This window comes from Dendrobates tinctorius, unplaced genomic scaffold (genome assembly GCF_039654945.1).
Source record: "Dendrobates tinctorius isolate UK_male_01 unplaced genomic scaffold, ASM3965494v1 ptg000048l, whole genome shotgun sequence".
Lineage (NCBI taxonomy): Eukaryota > Metazoa > Chordata > Amphibia > Anura > Dendrobatidae > Dendrobates > Dendrobates tinctorius.
In genome coordinates, this window is record NW_027361716.1 from 27,301,889 (window position 1) to 27,321,348 (window position 19,460).

The window sequence follows — 19,460 nt, forward strand, 5'->3', positions numbered from 1 at the left end:
AGAAAGGTAGATTTTGCATTTAATTTCTCTCTCCTCTGATGTGATCGCACAGGCCACAGGCCAGCATAGGGGCAGGCACGTCCCTATGGTGTTTCATCTCTTTGTATATGATGCATTGCTAATTTTAGTGTATTTTTGTGTAAATTGACTAATAAAGGTTTGACATTTTTTAGCGATATATGAGACAACTGTGACCAGTAAAGGTCTAAAAGAAAAAATAATGACATGGCCCCCTTGTTCACCTGATCTGAACCCCATAGAGAACCTGTGGTCCCTCATAAAATGTGAGATCTTCAGGAAGGGAAAACAGTACACCTCTCGAAACATTGTCTGGGAGGCTGTGGTGGCTGCTGCACGCAATGTTGATCGTAAACAGATCAAGCAACTGACAGAATCTATGGATGGAAGGCTTTTGAGTGTCATCATAAAGAAAGGTGGCTATATTGGTCACTGATTATTTATTGGCCATCCCGCTCTCTCCCTCAGCAGCCCAGCTCCCCACCCGCGTCCCACTTTCTCCATAGCAGCCCCGCTCTCCACCCACCATCACGCTCTCTTCTTCCACAGCCTTGCTCTTCACCCGCCGTCCCACCCTCTCCAGCCCCGCTCTCCATGCGCCGTCCAGCTCTCCATCCAGGGACTGCTCTCATCTATAGATTTTGTGTGATATAACTCTGATTTAAGGGCATAATATTTAAAGTTTGAAAATTTCACAATTTTCAACACTTTCACCAAATTTCCATTTTTTTCCACAAATAAACGCAAGTCATATAGAAGAAATTCTACCACCATCATGAAGTACAATATGTCATGTAAAAACAATCTCAGAATTAGTGGGATCGAGTTATTACCACATAAAGTGAAGTCCAAGAAAAGAATTGTGCTTTACCATATCTTCATGCAGTAATGCAACAGTCTGGCTAGATTCCTCTGATAAATTCTCTTCATTTTCATCAGGAATGTAGGGGCACCAGATTATCCTTCGGTTACTATTTAATTGAATGTGGTCTGGTCTTCTTATGTGAACTACAACCTCGTCACTAAAAGAAAAAAAAAAATAATATATGTACAAATATGTATAAATATTTGTTAACAGTTAGCGTTTATTTTGAATGTCAGTATTTGCCACTTAAAAGGAAATTGAAAAGAACAACACTGTAAAATTCCTAGCCAACGGCTCTATAGATTACATATTTTTCCACGGTGACACTAATGTATAGAACATGTAACTGAATAAAAGGTTTGGGGAGTTTTTGGCCACAGAGCACATAGATTTAGTTGCATACAGGTTTAAAGAAGCACTCCCATCAAAGCCTTTGCCGACATGTGGGGTACAAACACTGCTCTACGGGAGCTGAGTTCCTGTAAACAGCAGTATATGTACGGCGCTGCGGCGATCGGGTGCGGATGTCAGTTGTGTGAAAGCTGACACTGTGCAGCAACGCTCATGATCGGTGCTAGCACCGATTGCGGGCATTTAACCCCTCTGATGCTGCTGTCAGTAGTGACAGCAACAAAGAGGTACATCAAACAGGGAATGGGTTCCCCTAGGCACTTCCATCAGGACAACGTGATACGATCGCATTGTCCTAATGGTCTCCACAGGGACACAGTTTGGACGTGGGGGTCTTCACGGAAGGTGGCATTAACAGTATCTGCAGAGATCAAGACCTGAGATGTCTCCTTCCCTGTCTGTCAGACGCTACTACTCCGATGCGCTGCAGAGCAGAAGCATTGCAGTGCACCAGATCAGTAATCTGATGCTATACAGTAAAGTCCCATCCCAGGACAAAGTAAAAAAAAAAAATTTAAATTTAAAAATATTTAAAAAAAAAAAAAACATTTTTCCAATATTTATGTAAATAAAAAAATAAAAATATTTGGTATCCCCGCGTCCATAATAACCTGCTCTGTAAAGCTGTCCCACTAGTTAACCCCTTCAGTGAACACCATACAGAAAATAAAAAACGAGGCAAAAACAATGCTTTATTATCATACTGCCGAACAAAGAGCAATAAAATGTGATAAAAAAAGAGGACTGTAGATAAAAATTGTACCGCTGAAAACGACATCTTGTCCTGCAAAAAACAAGCAGCAATACAGCTCCATCAGCAGAAAAATAAAAGTTATAGCTCTCACAAAGCGATGCAAAAATAATTATTTTTTGTATAAAACAGTTTTGTGTAAAAGCACCAAAACATAAAAAAAAATTATATAACAATCGTACTAACCCAAAGAATAAAACTGCCTTTCCAATTTTACCACACACTGAACGGTATTAAAAAAAAAAAAAAAACAACCCAAAAAGCAATTCCTGAATTACTGGTTTTTATTTATGTCTCCCAAAAATCGGAATAGAAAGTGATAAAAAAAGTAATGTGCTCGAAAATGGTACCAAAAAAAAAAGATATAAGATGACTCTGTGGGGCAAAATATGGAAAAATTATAGCTGTCTAAATATTGTGATGCGAAAACTATTTTTCACAATAAAAAGCTTCTTTTAGTGTGTGACAGAAGACAACCATAAAAACCTGGTATAAATCTGGTATCGCTGTAATTGTACCAACCCGGAGAATAAAGTCACGTAATACCTTATACAGCACGAGGAACAAAGTAAAAAATGAATAAAACCAATTCTTCACATGCTGTTGATTTTTTCACTCTTTCTCCCAAAGATCGCAGTAAGGTTCAGCACACATTTATCCTTCGCTAAGAACTAACACTGGGGTTTCCGTGTAAATCCCTGAAATATGTGATTCAGACAGAACCCCAGGCAGAAGATTCCCTATAATGAGGCAGATGGAGGCACTGTGGACGTCATATGACCTGTGATCGAGGTGTGTCTTTATAGGATTGCATAAAAGTGTCGTCAGCCACAGTTTTATGCAATTCTGAAAAGGACAACGCTAAACAGAGGCCAGACGGAGTCAACAGTAACTCTGCTGCCTCATTATAGTGAATGGATTTCGTCTGTCACGTCACTCGGAGATTTAAACTGTGTTCCAAATTATTATGCAAAAAGAGTTTAGGAGTGATAAGGTTAGAATTTTTTTGTTTGTCAATTAAACTCATTGATGGTAATGTGTGTCAGGGCTCTTTATATCACTGAAAGCAATTGCAGATACCTGTGCAAATTAGTTTGACAGGTGTGTCCAAATAAAGGCAAGATTACTTAAGATGGCTGTTCCACATTATTAAGCAGCCTACATTTTTTGCCAAAATGGGAAAGAAAAAGGATGTGTCGGCTGCTGAGAAGCAACAAATTGTGGAGTATTTAGGTCAAGGCATGACTACAATCAACATTGCCAAGACAATTCATCGTGATCATCGCACAATCAAGAAGTATGTAGCTGATTCCCAGCACACACGTGTGCGTGCTGATAAGGAAAAATTGAGGACTCTTTCCAACAGGCAATTGCGTCAGGTTAAAAGAGCAGCTACAAAAATGCCTTGTCATAGCAGCTGACAAGTTTTTGAAGCTGCTGGTGCCTCCAACGTCCCCCGAACAAGATGATGCAGGGTCCTTCAGAGGTTTGCAGCTGTGCGTAAGCCATCCTGTCGACCACCTCTATCCACTGCACGCAAGCAGAAACGGCTCCAGTGGGCCAAACGATACATGAAGACTGACTTCCAAACTGTTTTGTTCACCGATGAGTGCCGTGCAACGCTCGATGGTCCAGATGGATGGAGTGGAGGATGGCTGGTTGATGGACACCCCATGAAAACACGGCTAAGGCGCCAACAAGGAGGAGGTGAAGTAATGTTTTGGGCTGGAATCATGGGGAGAGAGATTGTCGGCCCCTTTAGGATCCCTGAAGGGGTAAAGATGAACTCCATAATCTATGTGGAGTTTCCTGACATGGTTCAAGAGGAAGAACCGTGCTTTCCGCAGCAAGATCATTTTCATGCATGATAATGCACCGTCTCATGCTGCAAATAACACATCTGCATCTCTGGCTGTTATGGGCATAAAAGAGGACAAACTTATGGTGTGGCCACCATCTTCCCCTGACCTCAACCCCATTGAGAACCTCTGGAGCATCATCAAAAGGAGTGTCTATGATGGCGGGAGGCAGTTCACATCTAAGCAACAGCTCTGGGTGGGTATTCTGTCCACATGCAAAACAACTGAAGCACAAACCATCCAAAAACTGACAAATTCAATGGACGAGAGAGTTCAGAAGCTTCTTTCGAACAAGGGGTCCTACGTGCAAATGTAACATCACCTAGAATAAAGTTTTGACTTGAAAACTGTTTGATTTCATTTTGTAATAAGCTGATAATGCTTACAATTTCACAATTGATCATTTTTTTGTTCAAAATAAAAAGGTTGAAAACTCTGCTGTGCATAATAATTTGGAACATGCATTTTGAGTGTTTCTTATTTTTAAAAATATACTGTTTTCATAGGCCTTTTTATCAAAAACATTGCAATTATACTAGAATATTAGATGACTGGAAAATAACAATGACTGCAATTCATATAGGTAATTTAGAGAAAATATGAGGAAATATTTTTTGCATAATAATTTGGAACACAGTGAAGATGGAAACCCCAATGTAAGTGCTCAGCGCAGGATAAATGTGATCATAAATGTTAAGTAAAATGTTCCCAATAAAAGTTTCAACTCAATCCACAAAAAAAAGGAAGCCCTCACACAGGTCCATCATCTGTTAACACAAATATAGTGGGCATCCACGTTACTGGTAGTCCAAATGCACTAGAAAAGTAAAATTGCTCCTTAACCCTCGAAAGAAATTCAGCAAATTCTTTGCTCCCAAATCCAAATGCACCCCCCTCTGAGCCCCAGTGTAACTAAACCATATTTAATGCCCACATGTTTGGCTTTTCTGTAGTGATGATAGCCAGCCTAAATTACAGGTGCGTATCTCCAGAAGCATGAGCTGGGCATAATATACTGGTAACTACAGTGTACTGGTCACTACAATGGCAGTTTGCTACTTTCACTCCGCAACATCCACTGCTGCTTCTTTCAGGAAAACACCCATGGAGCTAAAATTGCCACATCTGTAGATAAATTCCCAAAGGGTTATAAATTTAAAAAATGGGGTCATTTGAGGGTGGATTCTGCTTTTCTAGCACTTAGGGGCTCTTAATATGGAATCCGCAAACTATTATAGAAAAATCTGCACTCCAGGAGGAAAATAGTGCTCCGTCGCTACTGATTCTCTCCATATGGCTGAGCAGTACTAAATATCCACATACGGGGGATTTCTATATTCAGCAGAAATTGTGGAACAAATTTTGGTGCCATTTTTACTCATTTCTCAGTATGAAAATGTAAAACTTGGGGCTAAGGCTATGTTCACATCGCGTTAAACTGATTGCCCTAACGGATCCGTTTCTATGTGGCACTAACGCAATGTAACGGATCCGTTAACGCACCCATTGACTTCCATCAGCCTAACGCATGTCAAAATTGGCATATGTTAGCGATGGCCCGCTATTTTGTGACGCACCTTCAAACGCGGACTACTGCGTTTTTGGGTACGTTACGGCAAATGCACAGCGAACGGAAGCGTTTGCCCTGCATAGAACTCTATTGCTAACGCAGGTCGACGCAATGCAACCATGCGTTAACGTAATTGCAAAAATACAGACAATTTGGGGCTCATTGTTAGCACATCCACTTAACGCATCTGTTAAACGGATTGCCCTAACGCGATATGAACCAAGCCTAACACAATCTTGGTGGTAAAAATGTACATTATTTTTTCTTCACTGTTCAATTATATAAAGTGACACATGTGGTGTCAATATGACCATTGCACCCCTAGATGAATTCAGTGAGTGGTTTAGTTTGTAAAATGGGGTCACTTATGGGGAATTCTGCTGTGTTGGAACCTCAGGGGCTCTGCCAATGTGACATGGCACCCCTTAAACAAGTGAAGCAAAATCTGCACTGTAATATGGCGTTTGTTCCCTTCTGAGCTTTGCACTGTGCTTCAAACGAAGTTTCCGATCATATATGGGGTATCGGCATGCTCAGGAAAATTGCACAACAAATTATATGATCCATTTTTTTTCTGTAACACTTGCAAAAACACTTGTAAAACACTTGTAAAACACTTGTAAACACTTGTAAACACTTGTAAACAAAAAATTAGGTCCAAGAGAAAATGTTTGTGAAAAACAAATGTTTATTTTTTTCCTCACGCATTCCAAAAATTCCTGTGAAGAACCAGAAGGGTTAATAAACTTCAATGTGATTATGAGTGCCTTGAGGGGTGCAGTTTTAAGAATGGTGTCACTTTTGGGTATTTTCTGGCATACAGGCCCCTCAAAGTGACTTCACATGTGAGGTGGTCCCTAAAAAAAATGGTTTTGGAAATGTAAAAATGAGACAACGCTGGTCAACTTTTAAACCTTATGACTTCCTAACAAAAAAAAAATATATGTTTCAAAAATTGTTTTGATGTAAAGTAGACAAGTGGGAAATGTTATTTATTAACTATTTTGTGCGATATGACTTTCTGATTTAAGTGCATAAAAATGAAAAGTTTGAAAATTGCTAAATTTTTGCCAAATATATTTTTTTCACAAATACACACTAGGTCAAAATTGTTGTTACCCTTTGTTTAATGACAGAAAAACCCACAATGGTCACAAAAATAACTTGAATTGGACAAAAGTAATAATAAATAAGAAAATCTATGAAAACCATACTTCAACAGAAAATAAGCCTGGACAGAAATGATGGTACCCATGAAAATGTGACAAAAATGGACATGTTATATCAAGGTGTGTCCATTAATTAGCCTCACAGGTGTCTACAACCTTGGAATCAGTGAGTGGGCCTGTATAGCGGGCTACAGATACTCACTGTGCTGTTTGGTGACATGGTGTGTATCACACTCAACATGGACCAGAGGAAGCGAAAGACAGTTGTCTCAGGAGATTAGAAAGAAAATTATAGACAAACATGTTAAGGGTAAAAGACCATCTCCAAGCAGCTTGATGTTCCGGTGACTACAGTTGCACATATTCAGAAATTTAAGCTCCATGGGACTGTAGCCAACCTCCCTGGACGTGGCCGCAGGAGGAAAATTGATGACAAATCAAACACGGATAAAAAGAATGGTAACAAAAGAGCCCAGAAAAACTTCTAAACAGATTAAAGGTGAACCTCAAGCTCAAGAAACATCAGTGCCAGATCGCACCATCTGTCGCTGTATGAGTCAAAGTGGACTTCATGGTAGAAGACCAAGGAGGACACCACTGTTGAAAAAAAAAAAATCATAAAGCCAGACGGGAATTTGCCAAACTACATGTTGACAAGCCACAAAGCTTCTGGGAGAATGTCCTATGGACAGATGAGACAAAAATGGAACTTTTTGGCAAGGCACATCAGCTTTATGTTCACAGACCGAAAAATGAAGCATATCAAGAAAAGAACACTGTCCCTACTGTGAAACATGGGGGAGGCTCTGCTATGTTCTGAGGCTGCTTTGCTGCATCTGACACAGGGTGTCTAGAATATGTGCAGGGTACAGGGAGATCTCAAGACTATCAAGAGATTCTAGAGAGAAATGTGCTGCCCAGTGTCAGAAAGCTTGTTCTCAGTCTCAGGTCATGGGCCTTGCAACAGGATAACGACCGAAAACACAGCTTAAAAACACCCAAGAATGGCTAAGATGAAAGCATTGGACTATTCTGAAGTGGCCTTCTATGAGCCCTGACCGAAATCCTATTGAGCATCTTTGGAAAGAGCTGAAATGTGCCATCTGCAAAAGGCAACCTTCAAACATGAGACAACTGGAGCAGTTTGCTCTTGAAGTGTGGGCCAAAATACCTGTCGAGAGGTGCAGAAGTCTCATTGACAGTTACAGGAATCGTTTGATTGCAGCGATTGCCTCAAAAGGTTGTGCAACAAAATATTAAGTTAAAGGGAAGGTGCCATCCAAAAATTTTTTTTTCAGCAATTGAAAAAATGTAAAGAATTAATGTTTACATTTTCTTAAAAAATATTATCGTTTGTTTTTAATTTTGCAAAATATGAAAAATAATTTTAAAAAGTTTGGCATTTCCACTTGTTAACACTAGGGGGAGCAGCTACTGAAATCTGGCACAAAAACCCTTGACATCTATAGACACAGTGAGCAGCCATTTTGATGGGGCTTGCAAAGTTACTGACTGTCTTTGCATGTAAAGTCTGGATCAGAACAGGCCATCAATCAGCAGACATGTTTCCTGGATTTCTGTGGAGCAGACAAGCAGACGGTCCATCCATGTGTATAAAACACAGCGCTCTTTGTACAATCCCTGGCACCGAACAGGGCGCCCCCCACAGACCAGCACACTGCTCTCCTGAAATACTTTGTGGTGCTGTCGCCCTGCTCCTTCCACCATACATCAGGCCCCTGTCCCCTCGGTTTCACACATCGCCAGGACGGGATCTGAGGAGAGGAATGGGGTCTTTGGTCACCGAGGATGGCAGGCAGCAAGGATTCTGGGAGCAGGGTGACAGCAGCACAGAGTATTTCAGGAGAGCAGTATCACACGGGATAGGATTAGATACACGGATCAGCAGGCAGCATCACACAGGAGAGGATTAGATACACGGCTCAGCAGTCAGCATCACACAGGAGAGGATTAGATACACGGCTCAGCAGGCAGTATCACACAGGATAGGATTAGATACACAGCTCAGCAGTCAGTATCACACAGGAGAGAATTAGATACACGGCTCAGCAGAAAGTATCACACAGGAGAGGATTGGATACCCGGCTCAGAATAAAGTATCAGACAGGATAGGATTAGATACACAGCTCAGCAGACAGTATCACACAGGAGAGGATTAGCTACACGGCTCAGCAGACAGTATCACACAGGAGAGGATTAGATACACGGCTCAGCAGACAGTAACACACAGGAGAGGATTAGATACACGGCTCAGCAGAAAGTATCACACAGGAGAGGATTAGATACCCGGCTCAGAATACAGTATCACACAGGATAGGATTAGATACACGGCTCAGCAGTCAGTATCACACAGGATAGGATTACATACACGGCTCAGCAGTCAGTATCACACAGAAGAGGATTAGATGCATGGCTCAGCAGGCAGTATCACACAGAAGAGGATTAGATGCACGGCTCAGCAGGCAGTATCACACAGGATAGGATTAGATACACGGCTCAGCAGGCAGTATCACACAGGAGAGGATTAGATACACATCTCAGCAGACTGTATTACAGATATGCCCACACTGGTGAAACTTCCAGCCCCCCCCCCCAATTATACACAAGACTATGGGCTGTATAAGTCACTGTCCTCCTCAGACAGCCATAAAAGCAAAGGTGTCAGATTACCGGAGATCACTGGGGCTGTGAGTGAGGAGGCGGAGACAGAGCAGGAGGACGCTGGAGCAGGAAGCACAGGGCTGAGCCTGGAGTAAGCAGTACAGAGGAGCATAGATGAAAGTCACCCGCACTCACCACTCTCCATCCTCCGGCTCCAGTGAGCGCTTCTCTCCTCTGCTGACCACCTTCTCCATATCTTCAGCCTCTCCTCACAACACAGGACCTGTTATGCCACAAGTGGTCCTGTGATAGAGGGTAAGTGGAGCTCAGAAGACAGCACTGGGCTACAGTAAAATGGCGCCCAGCCACACCTACAGCAGTGAATGGTGTAGCCCACAGGGGCGTGCCCAGTTCTCTGCTACTGAGGCTGCAATGTGCGGTCGGAAGCCGACCGTAGTTTCCTATGTGCAGGGACGGCCATATTTGCAGACTGTATGAGTCCTCCACAGATCTGCAAATCAAGATGTCAGCGCCCAGTGGCTATATGAAAACATTATTACAAACAAACCATAAATCCTGGTTAGTACAACATTTGCTGAAACAACATGTTTTGTAACTTACTATTTTTTTGCAAATTATATAAAATTGCGGCACCTTCCCTTTAAGGGTAGCATTATTTCTGTCCAGGCCTATTTCATGAGTTTTACTTTTTTACAAATTCTGTGGACGCATGGTTGAAAAGCAATGTGACTTTCAATTGTTCATTTTCATAGATTTTTGATTACTACTTTTGTCAGATTCAAATTATTTCTGTGACCATTGTGGGTTTTTCTGTCATTAAATGAAGGGTACCAACAATTTTGACCAAGTGTGTAAATGCAAATCATATCAAAGAAATTTTACCACTATCATGATGTACAATATGTCACCAGAAAATAATCTCAGAATCAGCGCTGGGGTTCTGGGTTCAAATCACACCAAGGACAACATCTGCAAAAAGAGTTTGTATGTTCTCCCCGTATTTGCATGGGTTTCCTCCCACATTCCAAAGACATACTGATAGAGAATTTAGATTGTGAGCCCCATCAAGGACAGTGCCAATAATGTCTGTAAAGCGCTGTGGAATTACTGGCGCTATATACCGTATTTTTTGGATTATAAGACACTTTTTCCCCAAATTCTGGGGGAAAATGGGGGGTGTGTATTATAATGATGCCGCTGCGGGTGTCTAGTGCTTCCACCGCGCTCTGTCCCCAATGCGCTGTGTTCGGTGCTTCGGGGGGGCTCTGCCGACATTTTGTGAAAGGCCAGAACCCCCCGCAGCTTGTCCATGCTGAGATCTCATCTCCCGAGATCTTGGTGCCAAGATCATCATCTGCACCGCCGCAGGGCGGCCATTTTCCCCAGAGTCCACCGCACAGGAAAGCATGGACGAACTGCAGAGGGCTCTGGCCTTTCACAAAATGTCAGCAGAGCCCCCCTCCCTGGAATAACTGACAGAGCGCGGCGGCAAGCATCGGAAACAGAGCAGCGGCAAGCGCCGGGGAACACAGCGCGCCACTCTTGACTCCTCCAGGAGATTTTTGCTTTAGTTTCCATAGTTATGGCCTTACCCCCTGGGGATTGGGCATGTCTTTAGGGAGCTTCAAATTTTTACCCTTTCGGCAACTTCCTCTTCGTAAAAAATATAAAAATTAGCAAAACGTAAAAGGTCCCTTCTTCTGAGGCCTTTATAGTAGACTAGCTGAAGAGCCTGGCGTTGCCCGGGCATAGTAACTAACTGTTATAACAAATTATAATGATTTCATTGCACATAAAAACATTTCACATCATATATACAACACTACAGATTTGCTGCAACACAAATTAACTAACTAATTACCCAAGTATTGATATTTTATTTTCAACTCATTCACGAGCCTTTTTTTAAACAACATTTTTGGTTATTCCTTTCGGTGCAAAGATGAAAAGATCTTTGGCAGTTCCAACTCGTGAACAGGCCACGTAAAGTTGACCATGAGAAAAGCATAGAGATTGCAAATCAATCCCTACTACTACTTTCAAGGACTGATCCTGAAGCATTGTTAATGGACATAGCAAATGCCAGTCAAAGTGGAAACTGGAGGAGTTTAAAATAAAAGGCAAATGAGATGGAATGAGTGGAATTCTTGGAATGAAAAGGTCCACTCCTTAGGCACATGCTGTTGCCGAGCTATACATCTAAATGTGATACCATCTGCTGAACAGTGTATCTAATCCTCTCCTGTGTGATACTGACTGCCGAGCCGTATATCTAATCCTCTCCTGTGTGATACTGTCTGCTGAGCCGTTTATCTAATCCTCTCCTGTGTGGTATTGTCTGCTGAGCCGTATATCTAATTATATCCTGCCTACTGAGCTGTTTATCTAATCCTATTCTGTGTTACTGTTTGCTTACCTGTGTATCTAATCCTATCCTGTGTGATCTTGTCTGCTGAACCGTGTATTTAATCCTATCGCGTGTGATACGGTCTGCTCAGCAGTGTATCTAATCCTATCCTGTGTGATACCGTCTGCAGAGCCGTGTATCTAATCCCATCCTGTGTGATACTGCCTGCTCAGTAGTGTATCTAATCCTATCCTGTGTGATATTGTCTGCTGAGCCATGTATCTAATCCTATCCTGTGTTACTGACTGCTGAGCTGTGTATTTAATCCTATCTTGTGTGATACTGGGCTGTATATCTAATCCTATCTTGTGTGATACTGGGCTGTGTATCTAATCCTATCTTGTGTGATACAGTCTGCTGAGCAGTGTATCTAATTCTATTATGTGTGATACTGGGCTCCCCCTGCAGTCTGTGTCAGAGGGTGGTCTGTCTCGGCACGGTAATAAATTGTGCTATTTCCAGCTTTACAGAAGGACGATAACACCATAGAAATAAGAATAATAGGCCTCTGATACCACAACTGTCTACAAGGAAAACTTCTGCTCATAGCCACCAATCACAGCTCAGCTTCTTTTAAATAACTCTGGTGAAATGAAAGATGCTTAGTGATTGGTTGCTATGTGGAGTGGGCGTGGCTGATACACTCATATATAGATATTCAAGCCATTTAGATAAAATAAAATATATTTATTGGAATACAACTTTAGAACCAAAAAACTTTTGCATATTTAGAGTTTATTATACACTATGCAGTAAGTTGAAAAAAGTTTTGATTAAAAAACATACTGAACAACATTTGCACAGTCTATGAATTTGTTCTGATAAATAGTATCGCCTCCCTCAGATCCTCCTTCATAGATGACCTCAAATCTGACCCAAGTATTTAAAGGCTAGAAAACAACTTCTCTACACTAACTTGGGTTGGTGGCAAAGAACTAACCACATGGGCAACATCTCTAACAATTTCAGGGTATAAAGGAATTGCCTCGTGCACAGTAAGTTTTGAAGAATGATTGAACTCTTCTACTTCTTTATCATGCGGAGTGCCCTTGTGGTAAAATATACATTGGTATGACCACGCGTGAGCTTAAGGTGAGGGTGCGTGAGCATTGTTTAGATATTGACAAGGCCAAGGTAATTAAAGATGAGACTTCCTTGAAAACCTTACCTAGGCACTTCAGGAAGTATCATAGCTGTAATTCCAATCTGTTAATCGTTAAGGGCATTGATCTAGTAGAGTTGGGCCCTAGAGGAGGAGATCTCCAGAATAGGCTTGCAAAGAGAGAATGCCAGTGGATTTTCAGGCTAGGGACATTAACACCTCAGGGCCTTAATGAAAGTTTTGGGTTCAATGCTTTTCTTTGAATATTAGCAATGAGGTTGGTAGTAGGGGAGGGGGTTATTTTTCTTGATTTTAACATATTTTTAATTTTTTACAGTATTCTGTTCTGAGTACACACACTGATTCTTTCCATTAGTGGCCGTCAAGAGAGGATCCCCCGGTCTATTCAAGGAACTGAAAATTGCCCTAAAGGAGAAACTCTTTTCTGGGGACCGACCTCCAACGATGCCTGAAGGACAAGCTCAACAAATCGTTCGAATTCTGGATTATGATAAATTTAATATATCTGTTTTTAGGACGGATTGTTAATAGAAATATATATTTAAAATTATGGGTGAATTTTTTCACTTGGATTTGGGTGGGTTATGTGTTGTTTTTGTCCTATGACAACATGATTAGCATATGTAGGCAATTGGTGAATTAGTGGGTCTATTTTCATACTATTTCCACATAGTTTTCATCTGGTTCACCTGTGGTTCATTCTTGGGGTAGGTCTATAGGAATTCGTGGTTTTCCTTCTGTTCTATTGGAACATTTTGTGGCATGGTGTTATACCCTGATGCAAAGTAATAGGGTCGGTAATAACATATTTAATGTATTACCCACGGTATTGGATCATATTGAATTTGTTATGGGGCTCCATGAAGATTAAATGGTTAGGAGCATTTTATGATACTATCTACCAACATGTCCACTTAAAAGAGGTGTTATATCCCCTTCTATAACAAAGAGTTTTGGTCATTGATGGAGGCGGTGCGCATGCCGAGATTTTGAGTTGTCCTGAGGAATGTGCGGCGTGTCAATGGTGTTTCCATGACGATTTGGACAGTTATGTACCTGGCTGTATATGGACCACATGACCGCTGGGTATTTCTCCCATTGGTTGACATATCTCAATCAATCTCGAACATGCGCCGATTATGCCATTTAGATCAATGTGGGATTTTGTAGTATATGGACGTGGTGGGCTGTTCCTAATACGTATGGGAATATTCTCCTGACCATTTATATATATGTTTAATGTGCCGCTTGAATTAAAACACGCAGGCGCAATGATTTATATTACTTAACATATATGGGAATAGGACCTACTTTATGTGGACCATGTGATCATTTGATGTATTATTATTGGCTAAAGTGAGTCACGTGGTCGGAGTAGGTGGAGTACATACTCGGGAATAGGACCTTTCCGGTTTGTACCATGTGATTTCCGAGTGTAATTCTATTGGCTGAAGGGAACCATGTGATCGGGTTATACTGTATGAGTTCGTGCGTGCAGGCGCAGTTGGTGCTCACGTTGATAAGCTCATGTGGGCAGGCCCTTTATGTGTGCGCGCGCAGGCGCGATGTGTGTGTAAGGAACTGAATTAGTGTTTTTAAATCAGGTGCCACTTGTTATCATTGACCAATCACGGGAATAGAATAATTAAGTGGGTTAGCCCCCTACCATGACACGCCTCCTTGATGAAGCACAGCGAAACGCGTGTCGGGGTATGAGGGACGATCCAGGAAGCATCTTGAGTACATGGTATGCTACGATATTTATGTTCATTGCAGGACACTGGGTTTGAGGGAATGTAGCATGGGTATCTGACTGAAGGAATTTAGGAGGTTGTGATGCCCCTATATAGTGGGATGTTTGCGGATAGCCAGCTTATTCAAATGAAAGACAGTAGAATCATGCTGATCCCTAAATACGTTTTTTCCATGTATGACAAAGTACTAGCGTAGTGAAATGTACTTTTCATGATGCTTCTATGATTATGTTGTCTCTCTATATGGTCTAGCACCTTCTTTTTTAACTCTTGTAATGTATTGTTATTAATAAAGATAATTTTTACATGTGCCATGGTGTGGAACCTCCTTGAGTTAGGATTGGGTTACCGCAAAGGTGTTTATTGTTAATGTGTGGCACATTTTCCAGATTAGGGATGTTGCAAGTTGTTTGGGCACCGTTGTGAATATATTCTTTGAGAGCAAGTGAAAAATTTTGCTGAAATATGGTCAGTCTGTCTCTATGGGCGTGGAATATTTTTCCGTGCATTTACGCGTTGCCTGCTCCATTTAGTCCAAATATTTTTCGAAATCAAACTCTTTATCTAATGAGGATGAAGGAACGGCAGCAGCAGCACTGGCAGGACCTGAGTCCTCTTGCTCTTGGCCGTCCTGTAGCCTACTCATCCTAACTGCTACCTCAATCAGGTCTTGTTTTCCTTTAGTGCGCTGTTGATCATGCAGCAATATACGATGACTCAGGTCCAGACAAACAGCTGCCAGAAGAATTTTATTTTCTAATAGCAATGTCTCTCAGTTTCATTGAAGCAGCAATGCCATCTGCGATTAAACCTTCTCTTCGGGACAGGCAAAACAACAAGTTCTTCCACTCCTTTATAAAAATGCCAGGAGCTAAATCCTCAGCTTGTAACTTTTTAGTCACTGTAAAAGGGTGATGAAGCAATTCCATCAATTCAGCCACCTGTGTCCATTGACCTTCATGTAGTGTTACCTGAGGTTTGGCCATATCTACAAGGAAGAGTTTCAGCTCAAGCAATCGCTCAATCATTAAATACGTGATGCCCCACTGAGTGGCTTGAACCACAATTGCCCCTTTTCCAGCACAATTTTTCAAGATGGAATCAATTTAAGGGGTTTTGGCAGCAAAAGCCAATTTTCTCACTTTGCTAATCAGAGTTCCAGCGTGTCCCTCTTGCAGACTCTTTCTTATTGCCAGCTACAGCTTGTGCACAACACAGCACATGTGATGAATAGGAAATAGGTGTGAAGCAGCTTCATCAAGATCATCTAATTGTAAAGAATCATTTTACTGTTCTTCTGTAGAAAACAAAAAGCAAAAAACACAAATATCCTAAACTAAAAAGTAAAAAATATACTGCAAATAATGCATAAAGGTAGTAATAATAATAAGGGTATTTAGTAAACATAATTTTGATCAAAATTTTGTTCTTCTGTAGCAGTGATTGTTTGTTCCTCCATTATGGGAACACAACTGTGGCTTTCTATCTCAAACATACTGAATATGAAATGTTCTTCTACCTGCTGTTCACCTTCATAATTTTCATTCATCAGTTTAATTGTACTTCTGTTTGAAGCATTATCAGTTACAATAGCTAGAACCTGCTCTTTGTTGAGCTCATAATCTTGCAGAACTTTTTCCACTAAGGTCTGGAGAAACTGGCTGCTGTGATGAGCTTTAGTATCTTTTACTGCCAGCGTCTTAGTAACAATTTTTTTGTTGTCACAAACGTAGTGAACGTTGATAGCAAAATAGTTCACTATGTGTCGTGTGAAGGCATCCATTTTAAGAAACAGAGTCTCTACAGATTCTTTTTAAGATCTTATTTTTGGTTAAGGGCTTCTTCAATCACTAATTTTCTAAAAATTTCTCTTTCCAGAGAAACACCAAGTTTGCGGGCCATTTCTCCATTAAGAGCTGTAAAAACTGGTCGTGCAAATAATGATAATGGTATACTGTAATTCACAACAAGCTCGGTGAGCTGCCTTTTAAAACACATCTGCTGTCATTGTTACAGAAAGTTTGTCACTTACAAAATATCTTGTAACTGATGTTTGAGACGCTCTTTCCTCCCCTCCTTTGCCTGGAGGGATGTGCTAGGCTGTTTTTTTGGTGCTGCTGTGATCTTTTTCAATCACAGCTGTGTAAACTTCTGGGTGGCAGCATGGTAAATATCTTTTTAGATTGGAAGCTCTTTTAGGAGCATTTTTATTACTGAGTATGCACTGATTTTGGCATCACAGCATTTGTTTTCATCTGGATCACATACACTGACACAAAAATTTGTTTTATCTTGAGTCACTGTCAAATGCGCAAATACAGCTGACTTTATAAGATGCTTCTTAGAAATTATCGCTTTATAATCAAAGGAAATCAAACAGGGCCTGGTTCCTGAATAGCCACATACCCCTTGTCTATACTTAATCCCGAAGGGACATAAGGATTCGACATCTCCTCCTGGTCGCCCGATAGTGTCGGGGAATGGCGGACTCAATGAAAAGACAGGTAAATTTCTGAATTTTCACCTAAGACCTAGTGTTGAAAATCTGCCATCTTACCTGAAAGATACTGGAGATGTACTCAGGAATTTGGAACACACCAATTTGGAAGATATGTGGCTTGTGACCTTTGACATTGAAGCACTTTATACTTCTATTAGACACCATGATGTGTTATGAATGGGTCACCGAGGAGGATAGCAGGCCCAGGCTTAGCCACAGAAAACCAGAGAGGTTGGTAACTAAGCAGATGCAGACCCCTGATCCTGTCCACAGAACTAGCAGTAGCCGTGGAGCATACCTACGATGATCCTAGACGCTTCGGCACAGCCGGAGAGCTAACCAAGCCTAAAGCAAGAAAGGGGAAATCTAAACTGCCCCGGAGCAGACCCCAAAGGAATAGATAGCCCCCAAACATATACTGTCTGTGAGAAAAGATGAAAACACAAACACAGGCAGAGAAATAGACTGAGCAAACGATGGGGCCCAAACTGACTAGACAGGACAGGAAAGGAATGACACTGTCTGCAATCACGCAAAAAACCCTGCAAAAGTCCAACCCGTATAGAATCATAGAATCATAGAATCATAGAATCGTAGAGTTGGAAGGGACCTCCTGGGCCATCTGGTCCAACCCCCTGCTCAAAGCAGGATTCGCTAAATCATCCCAGTTAGATGTCTGTCCAGCCTCTGTTTGAAGACTTCCATTGAAGGAGAACTCACCACTTCTCGTGGCAGCCTGTTCCACTCATTGATCACTGAATGATGCAAAAAAACACTGAAGTCACACGACTTGGCCCTCCACTATATCAGCACTCTGGTATATTCTGAAAGCAAAGCAAGAGACCAATACAAAAGGGGACAAAACCCACTGGCACATGCAGTAACATATGGGCGGTGATTCAGCACAGCCCCAGCTGGAGCTAGCTGACCTGCACAAAGCAGAGATAAACAAACCAGATCAAATGCAAACAGAATAGCAAATGAACCACTATGCTGAACATGCAGGGAAAGAGCAGGAGACATCAGACCTCAGGCGGCACAGGAAAAAAATCACGAGCAGGGATAGAGGGAGTCAGCTGTCTTAAATCCCAATCAGAAACCCCAGATCTCCAATAGTCTTCCTCATTATCAGTGACAAGCCTCTGTCAATCAGATCAGCTCCACTACCTCCAGTAACCACCAGAGGGAGCCCAGAAAGAGTACTCTCAATCTGACCATCTCCACTATCTTCAGTAATCACTAGAGGGAAGCCAGACAGAGAATTCACAACAATGATGGTTTACGAGCAGTGAATACCTTCCTGTGTATGACGACTATGGATCATGGTTTCATCTAGTTCCTGTGGACCCTTTTGGAATTCTCACTAACCCATAACTTTTTCATCTTTAAGGAGACCCTCTACCTACAGCTCCAGGGCACAGCTATGGGGGCGGCCTTTGCCCCCTCATATGCCAATTTGTTCCTGGGGCTGTGGGAGAGGGATATCTTTTGCACCAATCCAACCCCGTTGAGCTCCAAAATTATTTTTTGGGCTCGCTATATAGATGTGCTCACTATTTGGCAGGGTAGTGAGGAGGCTTTGTTGTCCTTTGTGAATGAATTGAATACTAATAAGATCAATCTCAAACTTACGCACCATTACAGTCGGACATCAGTTGACTTCTAGGATGTACGGATATCTAAGGACGAGAACAGTATGTTATGTACTGAAATACACTGGAAAGAAACGGCTGTCAACTCCCTGTTAAACGCATCTTCAGCACATCCGAGGGCCTTGAACAGTATCCCGGTGGGACAATTTCTACGCACAAGGAGGGTGTGCTCAGATGATTCTTCCTTTGCTAGACAAGCACAAGATTTGGCAGCACGATTTAAGGAACGTGGGTATTCAGGACGTACTATTCAATATGGATGGCGGAGGGCATCACGAACTAAACGCAAAGATCTTTCACATTCTAAAAGGGAGAGACCAAGTTCCACACAGGTGAGAATCATATCTACTTTTAATGAACAGAATTCATGAAAGAGGAAGTCATTACAGAAATTCTGGCCTATTCTCAGTAATGATCCGGTTTTGGCCAAATATACGAATGAATATCAGTCTATTACATACAGACGGGCCAAAAATCTCAAGGATTTACTTGTAAATGGCCACTACAGAAAATCTACTTCCTCTGAAAATTTTGGTTCAAGGGGCCCGAAATGGGGATTTTTTTTTCCCTGTAGAGATTGTGCGGCATGTGCTAATCTTGAGCGTTTTTTGTTCCGGCGATGGTTCAAGGGAATTTAAAATCACGCAGCATATCATATGCAGCACTGAGGGTGTCATCTACCATGCATCTTGCCCCTGTGGACTTGTTTATATTGGGCCGACATCGCACTAATTACGG

At 41.6% G+C, this 19,460-nt stretch overlaps 1 protein-coding gene across 3 annotated transcripts in view; it reads right to left on the reverse strand.

Annotated features, from left to right (window-relative positions):
• The window catches only part of EDC4 (enhancer of mRNA decapping 4), a 634,971-nt gene that overhangs the window by 498,746 nt on the left and 116,765 nt on the right, over nt 1-19,460 (reverse strand). For all 3 annotated transcript variants that reach the window (XM_073576355.1, XM_073576356.1, XM_073576357.1), the window contains exon 6: nt 890-1,040. In XM_073576355.1, coding sequence (XP_073432456.1) covers nt 890-1,040 — 151 coding nt within the window. The remainder of the gene's footprint in view (nt 1-889; nt 1,041-19,460) is intronic.